General features: G+C 45.5%; 1 protein-coding gene across 1 annotated transcript in view; it reads left to right on the forward strand.

Annotated features, from left to right (window-relative positions):
• ARHGEF10L (Rho guanine nucleotide exchange factor 10 like) overlaps positions 1–14,238 on the forward strand; it is a 176,320-nt gene that overhangs the window by 9,503 nt on the left and 152,579 nt on the right. Inside the window, 1 exon segment of the mRNA XM_038747301.1 lies at positions 12,976–13,188. Within this exon segment, the coding sequence (XP_038603229.1) occupies positions 12,976–13,188 (213 nt within the window).

Here is a 14,238-nt window from a genome sequence, read left to right on the forward strand (position 1 = left end):
TGCACGTCCCACATGGGGCTCTCAGTCTTAATCCCCATTTTAAAGATGAGGTACAAAAAAGTGAAGTCACTTGCCCAAGGTCACACAACTGATATGTAGCGGAGCCGAGATTAGAACTCAGGTCCTTCCCTCTCCCAGGCCTGTGCTCTATTCTCTATGTTTTGGTTTGTTTTCACATGTTTTGTTTTGTTGTCCATCTCCCCCTTCTAGGCTGCGAGCCCGTTGTTGGGTAGGGACCATCTCTATATGTTGCCGACTTGTACTTCCCAAGCGTTTAGTACAGTGCTCTGCACACAGTAAGCGCTCAATAAATACGATTGAATGAATGAATGAATGCCGCACTGTCTCTGCTTCTCTGCCCGCTATGGAGTGCTGATATTCTTTGTACTCCTGTCAGGTGTGGTCCAGGAGCAGGAGTAGGGATTTCTCTGTCCTTTCCGACCTCTGCGGCAAAGGATCCTCGTATTCCCTAGGCTTTGGCAGGCTCAGAATGGATCAAATAGAGGGCTTCATTTGCAGGTAGCCCAGGTCCAAGGAAACATATGGCCGTGCCATGCCAAAGACCCACTGACACAGCAAAATAGCCCAGCTATACAGCATTTGCTGGGCATGATTGGAATGCTAGTCTCCCCACCATCAATTCTCGCCCATATCGTATTCCCCACAACTAATATGAAAGAGGGAGGGCGTTCCAGGCCAGAGGCAGGATGTGGGCGAGGAGTCAGAGGGGAGACAGACAAGCTCGAGGTACAGTGAGAAGGTTGGCATTCTCACTGTACCAGTGAGGAGCAAAGTATATGGGCTGGGTTCATTCATTCATTCAATTGTATTTATTGAGCACTTATTGTGTGCAGAGCACTGTACAAAGCACTTGGGAAGTACAAGTTGGCAACATATAGAGATGGTCTCTACCCAACAGCGGGCTCACAGTCTAGATTGTAGTTGTCTAGGTTGTAGTAGAAGAGTAACAAGGTGACGTAGGAGCGGCCAAGGAGTGCTTTAAAGCCACGGTGAGGAGTTTTTGTTTGATGCAGAGGTCGATGGGCAACCACTGGAGTTTCTTGAGGAGTGGGGAGTGGGGAAACACGGCCTGAACGTTTCTGTAGAAAAACGATCCCGGCAGCAGAGTGAAGCATGGGCTGGAATTACAAGCTAATCAGATTTAATAGAGAAGCAGCATGGCTCAGTGGAAAGAGCCCGGGCTTTGGAGCCACGGGTCATGGGTTCGATTCCCGGCTCTGCCAATTGTCAGCTGTGTGACTTTGGGCAAGTCACTTCACTTCTCTGTGCCTCAGTTCCCTCATCTGTAAAATGGGGATTAAGACTGTGAGCCCCCCGTGGGACAACCTGATCTCCATGTAACCTCCCCAGCATTAATGATCAGTCTTTGCCATCATCCCCAAACCCCCAACCTGTTCACCAGGACTCATCATTTCATAATGTAGGAGCTTGCAAGTACTAAGTTATATCAGTCAATCAGTGAGCACATACTGTGTGCAGAGCACTGTACTAAAGACTTGGGAGAGTATGATACAATAGAATCACTCTGAAAAGCAGAGTGGCTTAGTGGATAGAGCACAGGCCTGGGAGTTTGGGTTCTAAATCCCGGTTCTGCCATGTGTCTACTGTGTGACCTTGGGCAAGTCACTTAACTTCTCTGTGCCTCCATTACCTCATCTTTAAAATGGGGATAAAAGTGTGAGCCCCATGTGGGGCAGGGACTGTGTCTAACCTGATTAACTTGTAGCTACCTCAACGCTGAGAACAGTGCTTAGCACATAGCGCTTAACAAATGTAATTATTTTTATTATTAGAATTGGTAGACATAATCTCTGCCCTCCAGGGGCTTACCATCTAGTTTGGGAGGTAGACATTCAAATTAATGACATACAGGGGAAGTGGGAGAGTCTAAGGATATGGACATAAATGCTGTGGCACTGAGAGTAGAGTGGGTATCAAAGCACAGGGTGCAGACCCAAATGCATAGGCGATGCGGAAGAACAAATATGGAAGTGAGCACTTAGGGAAGTCTTCTTGGTTGAAGTGTGATTTTAATAGGGCTTTAAATAATAATAATAATAACAATGATGGCATTCGTTAAGTGCTTCCTATATGTGCCAGGCACTGTACTAAGTGCTGGGGTGGATACAAGCAAATTGGGTTGGACACAGTCCCTGTCTCATGTGGGGCTCGCAGTCTCAATCCCCATTTTCCAGATGAGGTAACTGAGGCCCAGAGAAGTTAAGTTGGACAGGAAGGTGAAGGAAATTCCAGGCCAGAGGGAGGTGGGCAAGGGGTCAGTGGCAAAATCGATGGGATCAAGGTACAGTGAGTAGCTTGGCAATAGAGGAGCAAAGTGAGAATACTTGTTTTGTAATAGGAGATTTGCAAGGTAGGAAGGGGTTAGCTGATTGAGTGCTTTAAAGTCGATGGTAGGAGATGGATGGTAGGATGTGAAGATGGACAGTCACTAGAAGTTTTTGAGGAGAGGGGATACTTGTCCAGCATAGCTTTTGAGAAGAATGATCCAGGCAGCAGAGTGAAGTGTGGACTGGGGTGGAGAGAGACTGGAGAGAAGGAGTTCAGTGAGGAGGCACGTGTAGTATTCGAGGCAGGGTAAGATAAGTGCTTGGACCAGAGTGGTAGGCGTTTGGATGGAGAGAAAGGAGTGGATTCTGGAAATGCCGTGAAGGAAGAATTGATAGGGTTTCAGGAATTGATTGATTTTTTTGGGTGGAATGAGAGCCCTGTGTAGGATAATGCCATATCAGGATTATGGGCTCTTGAGTCAGAGAGAATGGTGGTTTTGCCTACACTGATGGGAAAGTCAGTGGGAGGACAGGGTTTGATTGGGGAAAATGAGATGTTCTGTTTTAGACATGTTTAATTGAAAGTGTCAGGTGGACATCCAAGTAGAGCTGTCCTGACAGCAAGAGAAAATGCGAGACTTTCATTCATTCATTCAATCATATTTATTGAGCACTTACTGTGTGCAGAGCACTGTACTAAGCGCTTGGGAAATACAAGTTGGCAACATATAGAGATGGTGTGTGCCTGCCCAACAACGGGCTCACAGTCTAGAAGGGGGACTTTGAGATATATGGACAAACCTTTATTTCCCAATTATCTCATTTGATTTGGTTTTGAGGTTTCTCTTGCCCAGGGGGGAGAAAGGAGAAGAGGTCAAGATGCTTCAGAGCCTAGGCTGACTCCAGGTGTGCAGTCAGCATTATTAATAACGATTAGAGTCTCTCATTTATAATAGCACATCTACTTCTGAAGTTCTTTCGGAGCTATCATCTCATTTTTTTCCATCCAGCAGCTTTTCACGCAGGAACCCTGGAGACAGAGAGGTTAAGTGAAATGACCAAGTATGGACACCCAGTGAGTTCGAGGGGCCAAAGTGAGATCAGAACACAGGTCTTCTAATTCCAACTCCAATCGATTGATCTGTGGTATTTGCCGAGCACTTACAGTGTGTACTAAGTACTTGGGAGAGGATAATAGAGTAAATAGATGTGATCCCTACTCTAGCATTCTAACAGGCTAAAAATAACAATAATGATGATAATGATAATTATGACATTTGTTAAGTGCTTACTATGTGCCAGGCACTGTACTAGGCGTGGGGCTGGCTACAAGCAAATCAGGTTGGTCACAGTTCCTTGTCCCACATGGGGCTCACAGTCCAATAGCCATTTTACAGATGAGGTAACTGAGGCACAGAGAAGTGAAGTGACTTGCCTAAGGTCACACAGCAAACAAGTGGTGGAGCCAGGATTAGAACCCTTGACCTTCTGACTCCAAGGCCCGTGCTCTGTCCACTATGCCATGCTGCTTCTATTATGCTATGTTTATAATAATAATAATAATGATAATTGTGGTATTTGCTAAGTGCTTTACTATGAGTCAAGCACTGTTCTAAGCGCTCAGGTAGATTTAAGGTAATCATGTTGGATACAGTCCCTGACCCACGTGGGACTCAAATTCTAAGTAGGAGGGAGATCAGGGATTGGATCCCCATTTTACAGATGAGGAAACTGAGGCACCGAGAAGTTTAGTGACTTACCCCGGGGCACACCGCAGGCAGGCGGCAGAGCTGGGATTAGAACTCAGGTCCTCTGATTCCTAGGCCACACTGCTCCTAGACTGCTTTCTATCGGAGGAGAAAGGGTTCGGGGGAACTTGATTTTCCTACCCCACTCTTCACTAGGAAGGGCGAGGGGGGGACCAGCAGGGGCCCAGGTGCCAAAGACTCCCTTTTGAGTGAGGAGACCAGAAGAGGGAGGGGGTCTTTATGGAGGAGTAAATGTGACAGGCTCGGCTCTGGAGCGGCAGGCCGGCTTTGAAATGGCACCAGACCAAGAAAACCTTGTGTGGCTGGCCTCATCGGGAGACCTCTTCACACTGCTTGGAAACCCTCGACCTTATCTTCTCTTTCCCTCAGTTACCTCATCTGTAAAATGGTGATTTTACAGATCACCATTTTAGACTGGGAGCCCACTGTTGGGTAGGGACTGTCTCTATATGTTGCCAACTTGTACTTCCCAAGCGCTTAGTACAGTGCTCTGCACACAGTAAGCGCTCAATAAATACGATTGATTGATTGATTGATTGATTGATTAAGACTGTGAGCCCCCTGTGGGACAACCTGATCACCTTGTAACTTCCCCAGTGCTGAGAACAGTGCTTTGCACATAGTAAGCGCTTAATAAATGCTGTCATTATTATTATCATCATCAATCATCCTCATCATCATCAATCGTATTTATTGAGTGCTTACTATGTGCATAGCACTGTACTAAGCGCTTGGGAAGTACACACTGGCAACATATAGAGACAGTCCCTACCCAACAGTGGGCTCATTATTATTGGTGACTTGGGGGGTGAACAAAGTGAAAGTCCTGTCCAAACAGCCGAGGGGGTGAAAACAGTAGCTTCACCTGCTCAGAGCTGGGAGCTTATCAATAAAATAATCAGTGCTATTTCTTCCTTCTCCCTCCCTTTCTTCTCTCCCTCCCTCCCTCCTTTCCTTCTTTCCTTCAGTGCTTATTTTGTGCCAGGCACTATCAAACGCCGGGTTAGATGTAAGTTAATCAGGTTGGGCCCAGTCCCCATCTTACATGGGGCTCACAGTCTTCTCATTTTACAGATGAGGTAGTGGAAGCCCCGAGAAGATAAGTGATTTTCCCAAGGTCCCACTGCGGACAAGTGGCGGAGCCAGGATTAGAATCCAGGTCCTTCTGGCTTCCAGGACCATGCTCTTTCCAGTAGGCCACACTGCTTTATTGAGGACTCACTGTATGCAGAACTAAGTGTACTAAGCACTTGGGAGAGTCCAATAGGGTAGACAGATGTGCTCCCTATACTCGAGGAGCGTATGGTCTAAGCAGAAGCTTCTGAGTGCAATGGGGTGGGCACCCGGGGGCAAGAGGATGGCAGAAACTATATAAACTGCAGTCACAAAGCTTGGATGAGACTGTGTCTATTTATTGTTGTATTGTGCTCTCCCCAATGCTTAGTCCAGTGCTCTGCACACAGTAAGTGCTCAATAAATACGATTGCATTTATTCAGACAAGGCCAGAGAGAGTGCATCTTGGGTCAACTCGTCATTACTTTTGAAATAATAGTAATAATAATGATGGCGTTTATTAAGCGCTTACTATGTGCAAAGCACTGTTCTAAGTGCTGTGGAGGTTACAACGTGATCAGGTTGTCCCATGGGGGGCTCACAGTCTTAATCCCCATTTTACAGATGAGGGAACTGAGGCACAGAGAAGTTAAGTGACTTGCCCCAAGTCGCACAGCTGAAAATCGGCTCCGCACTGGACTAAGGACTCACTGTATGCAGAACAGTGTACTAAGCACTTGGGAGAGTCCAATAGGGTAGACAGATGGGCTCCCTGTACTTGAGGAGCGTATGGTCTAAGCAGAAGCTTCTGAGTGCAATGGGGTGGGCACCCGGGGGCAAGAGGATGGCAGAAACTATATAAACTGCAGTCACAAAGCTTGGATGAGACTGTGTCTATTTATTGTTGTATTGTACTCTCCCAAATGCTTAGTCCAGTGCTCTGCACACAGTAAGTGCTCAGTAAATACGATCGAATTTATTCAGACAAGGCCAGAGAGAGTGCATCTTGGGTCAACTCGTCATTACTTTTGTAATAATAGTAATAATAATGATGGCCTTTATTAAGGGCTTACTGTGTGCAAAGCACTGTTCTAAGTGCTGTAGAGGTTACAAGGTGAGCAGGTTGTCCCATGGGGGTGCTCACAGTCTTAATCCCCATTTTACAGATGAGGTAACTGAGGCACAGAGAAGTTAAGCGACTTGCCCCAAGTTGCACAGCTGAAAATCGGCTCCGCAGTGGACTAAGGACTCACTGTATGCAGAACAGTGTACTAAGCACTTGGGAGAGTCCAATAGGGTAGACAGATGTGCTCCCTATACTCGAGGAGCGTATGGTCTAAGCAGAAGCTTCTGAGTGCAATGGGGTGGGCACCCGGGGGCAAGAGGATGGCAGAAACTATATAAACTGCAGTCACAAAGCTTGGATGAGACTGTGTCTATTTATTGTTGTATTGTACTCTCCCAAATGCTTAGTCCAGTGCTCTGCACACGGTAAGTGCTCAATAAATACGATTGCATTTATTCAGACAAGGCCAGAGAGAGTGCATCTTGGGTCAACTCGTCATTACTTTTGAAATAATAGGAATAATAATGATGGTGTTTATTAAGCGCTTACTATGTGCAAAGCACTGTTCTAAGTGCTGTAGAGGTTACAAGGTGAGCAGGTTGTCCCATGGGGGGCTCATAGTCTTAATCCCCATTTTACAGATGAGGTAACTGAGGCCCAGAGAAGTTAAGTGACTTGCCCCAAGTCACACAGCTGACAATTGGTGGAGCCGGGATTTGAACCCGTGACCTCTGACTCCAAAGCCCGGGCTCTTTCCACTGAGCCACGCGGTGACCCCAGGGGACAGCGTGCCTAGTGGATAGAGCACGGGCCTGGGAATCAGAAGGATCTGGGTTCTAGTTTCTACCCTGCCACTGATCTGCTGTGTGACCTTGGCCAAATAACTTCACTTCTCTGTGCCTCAGTTACCTTATCTGTAAAATGGGGATTAAGACGATGAGCCGCATGTGGAACGTGGACTGTTTCCCATCTGATTAGCTTGTAACTCCAATCCATGCTTCACTCTTTCTGCCGGGATCATTTTTCTACAAAAACATTCAGACCATGTTTCCCCACTCCTCAAGAAACTCCAGTGGTTGCCCATCCACCTCTGCATCAAACAAAAACTCCTCACCGTTGGCTTTAAAGCACTCAATCACCTTGGCCCCTCCTAATAATAATAGTGGCGTTTGTTAAGCACTTACTATGTGCAAAGCACCCTTCTGAGTTCTGTGGAGGATATAAGGTGATCAGGTTGTCCCACGTGGGGCTCACAGTCTTAATCCCCATTTTACAGATGAGGGAACTGAGGGCTAGAGAAGTTGTGACTTGCCCAAATCAATCAATCAATCAATCGTATTTATTAAGCGCTTACTGTGTGCAGAGCACTGTACTAAGCGCTTGGGAAGTACAAGTTGGCAACATATAGAGACAGTCCGTACCCAACAGTGGGCTCACAGTCTAGAAAGTCACACAGCTGACAGTTGGCGGAGCCGGGATTTATATGTGGCCAACTTGTACTTCCCAAGCGCTTAGTACAGTGCTCTGCACACAGTAAGTGCTCAATAAATACGATTGAATGAATGAATGAATTTGAACCCATGACTTCTGTCTCCCAAGCCCGGGCTCTTTCTATTGAGCCACGCTGCTTCTCACCTTGCAACTCTCCTACTACAACCCAGCCCACACAGTTTGGTCCTGTAATACTAACCTTCCCATCATCATCATCATCATCAATCGTATTTATCTTCTCTCTGTACCTTGATCTTGTCTAGCTCACCTCTGACCCTTCACCCATATCATCATCGTCATCATCATCATCAATCGTATTTATCTTCTCTCTGTACCTTGATCATGTCTGGCTCACCTCTGACCCTTCACCCATATCATCATCATCATCATCATCATCAATCGTATTTATTGAGCGCTTACTATGTGCAGAGCACTGTACTGAGCGCTTGGGAAGTACAAATTGGCAACATACAGAGACAGTCCCTACCCAACAGTGGGCTCACAGTCTAAAAGGGGGAGACAGAGAACAAAACCAAACATACTAAGAAAATAAAATAAATAGAATAGATATGTACAAGTAAAATAAATAAATAAATAAATAGAGTAATAAATATGTACAAACGTATATACATATATACAGGTGCTGTGGGGAAGGGAAGGAGGTAAGAAGGAGGGGATGGAGAGGGGGACGAGGGGGAGAGGAAGGAAGGGGGTCTCTGGCTTGGAATACTCTCCCTCCTCAAATTCAACAGGAAATTACTCTCCCCCACTTCAAAACCTTATTGAAGGTAAATCTTCTCCAAGAGGCCTTCCCTGACTAAGCCCTCCTTTCTTCTTCTCCCACACCTGTGTCTCCCTGACTTGCCCCACCCTCCCTCCTTCCCCTCCCCACAGCACCTGTGTATGTGTTTGTACAGATTTATTACTCTGTTTTACTTGTACATATTTACTATTCTATTTATTTTGTCAATGATGTACATCTAGCTTTGCTTCTCTTTATTCTGATGACTTGACACCTTACCACATGTTTTGTTTTGTTGTCTGTCTCCCCCTTCTAGACTGTGAGCCCGTTGTTGGGGAGGGCCCGTCTCTATATGTTGCCAACTTGTACTTCCCAAGCGCTTAGTACAGTGCTCTGCACACAGTAAGCGCTCAATAAATACGATTGAGTGGATGAATGAATGCTCCCTTTATTCATCTCCCTTCCAGCCACATAGCACTTACGTAAATATCAGTAATTTATTTATTTATATTAATGTCTGTCTCCCCATCTAGTCTATAAGCTCGTGTGGTCAGGTAACATATCTATTACTATGCTGTACTCTCCTAAGCGCTTAGTACAGTGCTCGGCGCACAGTAAGCGCTCAATAAATACGATTGAATGAATGCTCCCTATTCATCTCCCTTCCAGCCACATTGCACTTACGTAAATATCAGTAATTTATTTATTTATATTAATGTCTGTATCCCCATCTAGTCTATAAGCTCATGTGGGCAGGGAACATATCTATTACTATGTTGTATTCTCCCAAGCGCTTAGTACAGTGCTCTGCGCACAGTAAGCGCTCAATAAATACGATTGAATTGATGAATGAATGAATGCTCCCTTTATTCATCTCCCTTCCAGCCACATAGCACTTACGTAAATATCATCAAAATTTATTTATTTATATTAATGTCTGTCTCCCCATCTAGTCTATAAGCTCGTGTGGGCAGGGAACATATCTGTTACCATGTTGTACTCTCCCAAGTGCTTAGTACAGTGCTCTGCGCACAGTAAGCGCTCAATAAATATGATTGAATGGATGAATGAATGAATGCTCCCTTTATTCATCTCCCTTCCAGCCACATAGCACTTACATAAATATTAGTAATTTATTCATTTACCTGTATATTTGTATATATGTTTGTACATATTTATTACTCTATTTATTTATTTTACTTGTATATATCTATTCTATTTATTTTATTTTGTTAGTATGTTTGGTTTTGTTCTCTGTCTTCCCCTTTTAGACTGTGAGCCCACTGTTGGGTAGGGACTGTCTCTATATGTTGCCAACTTGTACTTCCCAAGCACTTAGTACAGTGCTCTGCACACAGTAAGCGCTCAATAAATGCAATTGATTGATTGATTGATTGATTGATTTATATTAATGCCTGTCTCCCCATCTAGTCTATAAGCTCATGTGGGCAGGGAACATATCTATTACTATGTTGTACTCTCCCAAGCGCTTAGTACAGTTCTCTGCGCACAGTAAGTGCTCAATAAATACGATTGAATTGATGAATGAATGAATGCTCCCTTTATTCATCTCCCAGCCACATAGCACTTACGTAAATATCAGTAATTAATTTATTTATATTAATGTCTGTCTCCCCATCTAGTCTATAAGCTCGTGTGGGCAGGGAACATATCTGTTACCATGTTGTACTCTCCCAAGCGCTTAGTACAGTGCTCTGCGCACAGTAAGCGCTCAATAAATATGATTGAATTGATGAATGAATGAATGCTCCCTTTATTCATCTCTCTTCCAGCCACATAGCACTTACGTAAATATCAGCAAAATTTATTTATTTATATTAATGTCTGTCTCCCCATCTAGTCTATAAGCTCGTGTGGGCAGGAAACATATCTATTACTATGCTGTACTCTCCCAAGCACTTAGTACAGTGCTCTGTGCCCAGTAAGCGCTCAATAAATACGATTGAATTGATGAATGAATGAATGCTGCCTTTATTCATCTCCCTTCCAGCCATATAGCACTTAACGTAAAAATCAGCAAAATATATTTACTTATATTAATGTCTGTCTCCCCATCTAGTCTATAAGCTAGGCAGAGAACATATCTACTACTATATTGTACTCTCCCAAGTGCTTAGTACAGTGCTCTGCACAAAGTAAGTGCTCAATAAAAACGATTGAATGCATGAATGAATAAATCTACCCCAGTAATTAGAAGAGTGCTAGCCATACAATAGGCACTTAACAAATACCATTAAAAAACAAATTAAACTCTGTGCTCCTTCTTGCCCCTGTGCTCTGTGCTCCTTCTGTGCCCCTTCCTTCCTCCCCGCCTCGTCCCCCTCTCCATCTCCCCCATCTTACCTCCTTCCTTTCCCCACAGCGCCTGTATATATGTATATCTGTTGGTACATATTTATTACTCTATTTATTTATTTATTTATTTATCTTACTTGTACATATCTATTCTATTTATTTTATTTTGTTAGTATGTTTGGTTTTGTCTCCCCTTTTAGACTGTGAGCCCACTGTTGGGTAGGGACTGTCTCTATATGTTGCCAATTTGTACTTCCCAAGCGCTTAGTACAGTGCTCTGCACACAGTAAGTGCTCAATAAATACGATTGATTGATTGATTGATTGATTGATTGGTGGAAGCTAAAGACAGGCACAGGAGTTGGGATGGAAGAGCTGTCCCGTGGGCTTGAATCCTGGCTCCTCTCTGACTGCTTGGGACTGGAGTCCGAGCTGTTCCATAGAAACCCTGCCCTGAGGATAAACTCGGGCTAGGTTGGTGAGGGAGGCCACACTATGGCCTCGCAACTGTCCCTCACTTGCTTCTGGCCTTCTGGGTTGGGCTTTTCAACACGGGAATGGGTCACCCAGGGAGATGGCGGGAATGCGTTGTCTTTCCAAAAAAGACTGAGGTGGTTTAGGAGGCATCCTTTCCAGAGGGACAAGATCAGGTGACTTTCCAAAGTCCTTTGCAGCCTGAGGAGCCTCTGGATGTGGGAGACTGAGGCATGAATCAGAGTGTGAGGAGGGAGGATATTTATATTAATGTCAGTCTTCCCCTCTAGATTGTAAACTAGGTGAGGGCAGGGAACATGCCTCCCAACTCTGTTGTACTTTCCCAAGCGCTTAATAGAGAGTTCTCTGCACATTGTAAATACCATTGATTGATAGGAGGAAGAAGGGTGGGATGGAAACCAGCAGAAGAGGGCAAGCTTGCGGATTCCAGGGATGGAGGGAGAAGGTAAAGCAGAAGAAGGAAAGGCCAGGATGGAAACAGAGAAGCAACATGGCCTAGTAGAAAGAGCACAATCAATCAATCAATCAATTGTATTTATTGAGCTCTTACTATGTGCAGAGCACTGTACTAAGCGCTTGGGAAGTACAAATTGGCAACACATAGAGACAGTCCCTACCCAACAGTGGGCTCACAGTCAAAAAGGGGGAGACAGAGAACAGAACCAAACATACCAACAAAATAAAATAAATAGGATAGGCCTGGAAATAAGAGGACCTGGGTTCTAATCCCAGCTCTGCCGCTTGCCTGCTTTGTGACCTTGGACAAGTCACTTATCTTCTCTATGCCTCAGTTACCTCATCTGTAAAATGGAGAATAAGACTGGGAGCCCTAGGTGGAACAGGGACTGTGTCCAACCTGTTGATCTTGTATCTACCCCAGTGCTTAGTAAAGTATTCTATATTTTTTAAAAAAGAGAAATAAGTTCCTGCTCCTCAGGCCAAACAGGCTCAGTAAAAAGAACAGGCCGCTCAGTAGAAAGAACAGGGTGGGTGGCCCCAGGGGGTTTGGAAGGTTTTGAAGGAACCCAGGTAGGCAGCAATATTTTTCTCTCAGAACAGGTTCCTGGGCAGCTGTTTTATGCACTCTCCCCTGAAGAGCCTTTCATGGCCAGAGGGTTGGTTATAACCCAGGTGGCAGGAGCTAGGAACCGATCAGAGGCTAAATACGCTTCAGTTTGGGTCACTGGTAGCTTGTCACACAGTAACCTCACTGAAGAGAAATTCCAGGCTTCCATGTTGCCCCGTAATTAACATCGGGACCGTTTTAAATCTCATCCTTAATCAGATTGCCCCCTCTAGCCCACAGCTTACCTTGACTTTGCAAATCCTCCTCAGAAATCGGGAGTCCAGGGAGAGCCTATTTGGCGGCGGGATCTGCTGTGGCTTCACCCACGTTACTCCCAGCCTTCCCTCCCCCTGCTAGCATTTCCATCTTGGTCAATGGGTCACTGGGTTAGCAGAATACCATCAGCTGCCTGCATGGATGTGTCTGGAGTGGTTTGTGCAAGCCCTGCCTGGAGGCTGGGAGGAATGCACTAGTTGATTTCTGGAGTCTTTTATTGCCCTGGGAACCTGTAGTTTAATTTTAGTCCCACTCTGTAGTGCTTTATTGCTTCCTCCATCGGTGGCTTAGTCCTAGGACACCCCTCTAAACATCCCTCTGTGTCCCTTTCCTTAATGCCTGCCCTTCAGTCGTGCTGACCCCCTCCCTTCTTTCCTCATGTCTTCGCACAGGAGACCATCGGGCCCAGAATGCCCCAGCCACCTCCCCCGAGGAGGAAGAGGATTTCGGAGAGGCCTTCGAGTTCGAAGACAGCGAAGAGGAGGAGGATTCCAAGACGGGACCAGGAAGCAAAAGCCCCGAGCAGCAGGATGGAGAGGCCACCTGGGGTGCTGAGAAGGAAGGGGATCCCCTGCTAATCGACTTGGCTCCCCGCCCTTTCACAAGTAAGATGCCTCCTGGGTCTTCGGCCATTTCTGCAGCCAACCTCTTCTGTCCTTCCCCTGGTAGTCACAATGGCTTAGATTTCAGCTGCTGAATCTGGTATTGGAACAGGAAAAGAAAATGGGAAAACGCATTCTGAGCTCCTGGGAATTCCACATTCCTAGGATTTCTGGAACAGCTGGGGTCACTTTGGCATCATTTTAAAGGATTCTTTTGGCAAGGGCTGTTTGGCTCTGGAGATCAGCATCTTTGCCTATGGAGTGTTCTGTGAAGGGCTGCAGATAAAGAAGCTGTGTTTTTGAGAGCTAAATTTGAGGGGGACAGAGAGTCAGTCAGTAAGTAGTATTTATTGAGCAGTCACTGTGTGTAGAGTATTGTACTAGGGCTTGGGAGACAATGATCGAATAGAGTTGGTAGACGTGATCCCTGCCCACAAGGAGCTGACCGTACAGTCCTTTCCAAGTTTGTTACTAGAGGGATTGGCACTTGGGCAGTGGGCATCCGACTGAGGCCCCCCGCCCGCCCCCCCCCCACCAAAGGTTCGAGGGACCTTGGCGTTGCCATGCCTGATGTCTTGGAAAGGGTTAAGTGGGAAATCCCTCTCTAGATTAGAAGCTTACTGTGGGCAGGGAATGTGTCTGTTATATTCTTATGTTGTATTCTCCCAAGCACTTTAGTACAGTGCTGTGCATACAGTAAATGCTCAGTAAATATGATGGACTGATTGATTGATTAGTTGATTGAAATCTCGGTCTTGTCCTTTCTGAAACCTTTTCCTTTTCAACCAGAGTGGCCAATATTAACCCCTTCTGTTCCATAGGTAGGGTTTCGTGACCTTGGATATCCCACTGACTCTTCAAATTTAATGTATCCAAAATAGAATTGCTCATCTTTGCATCCAAACTGCGTCCTCCTCTTGTCTTTCACAACACTGCAGACAACACCATTATCTTCCCTGTCTCCCAAGCCCATAGCCTTGACATTATTCTCAACTCGCCTTTCTCATTCAACCTGTCACTAAATCCTGTCAGTTCTGCCTTCATAACTTTGTT

This window comes from Tachyglossus aculeatus, chromosome 5 (genome assembly GCF_015852505.1).
Source record: "Tachyglossus aculeatus isolate mTacAcu1 chromosome 5, mTacAcu1.pri, whole genome shotgun sequence".
Classification (NCBI taxonomy): Eukaryota; Metazoa; Chordata; class Mammalia; order Monotremata; family Tachyglossidae; genus Tachyglossus; species Tachyglossus aculeatus.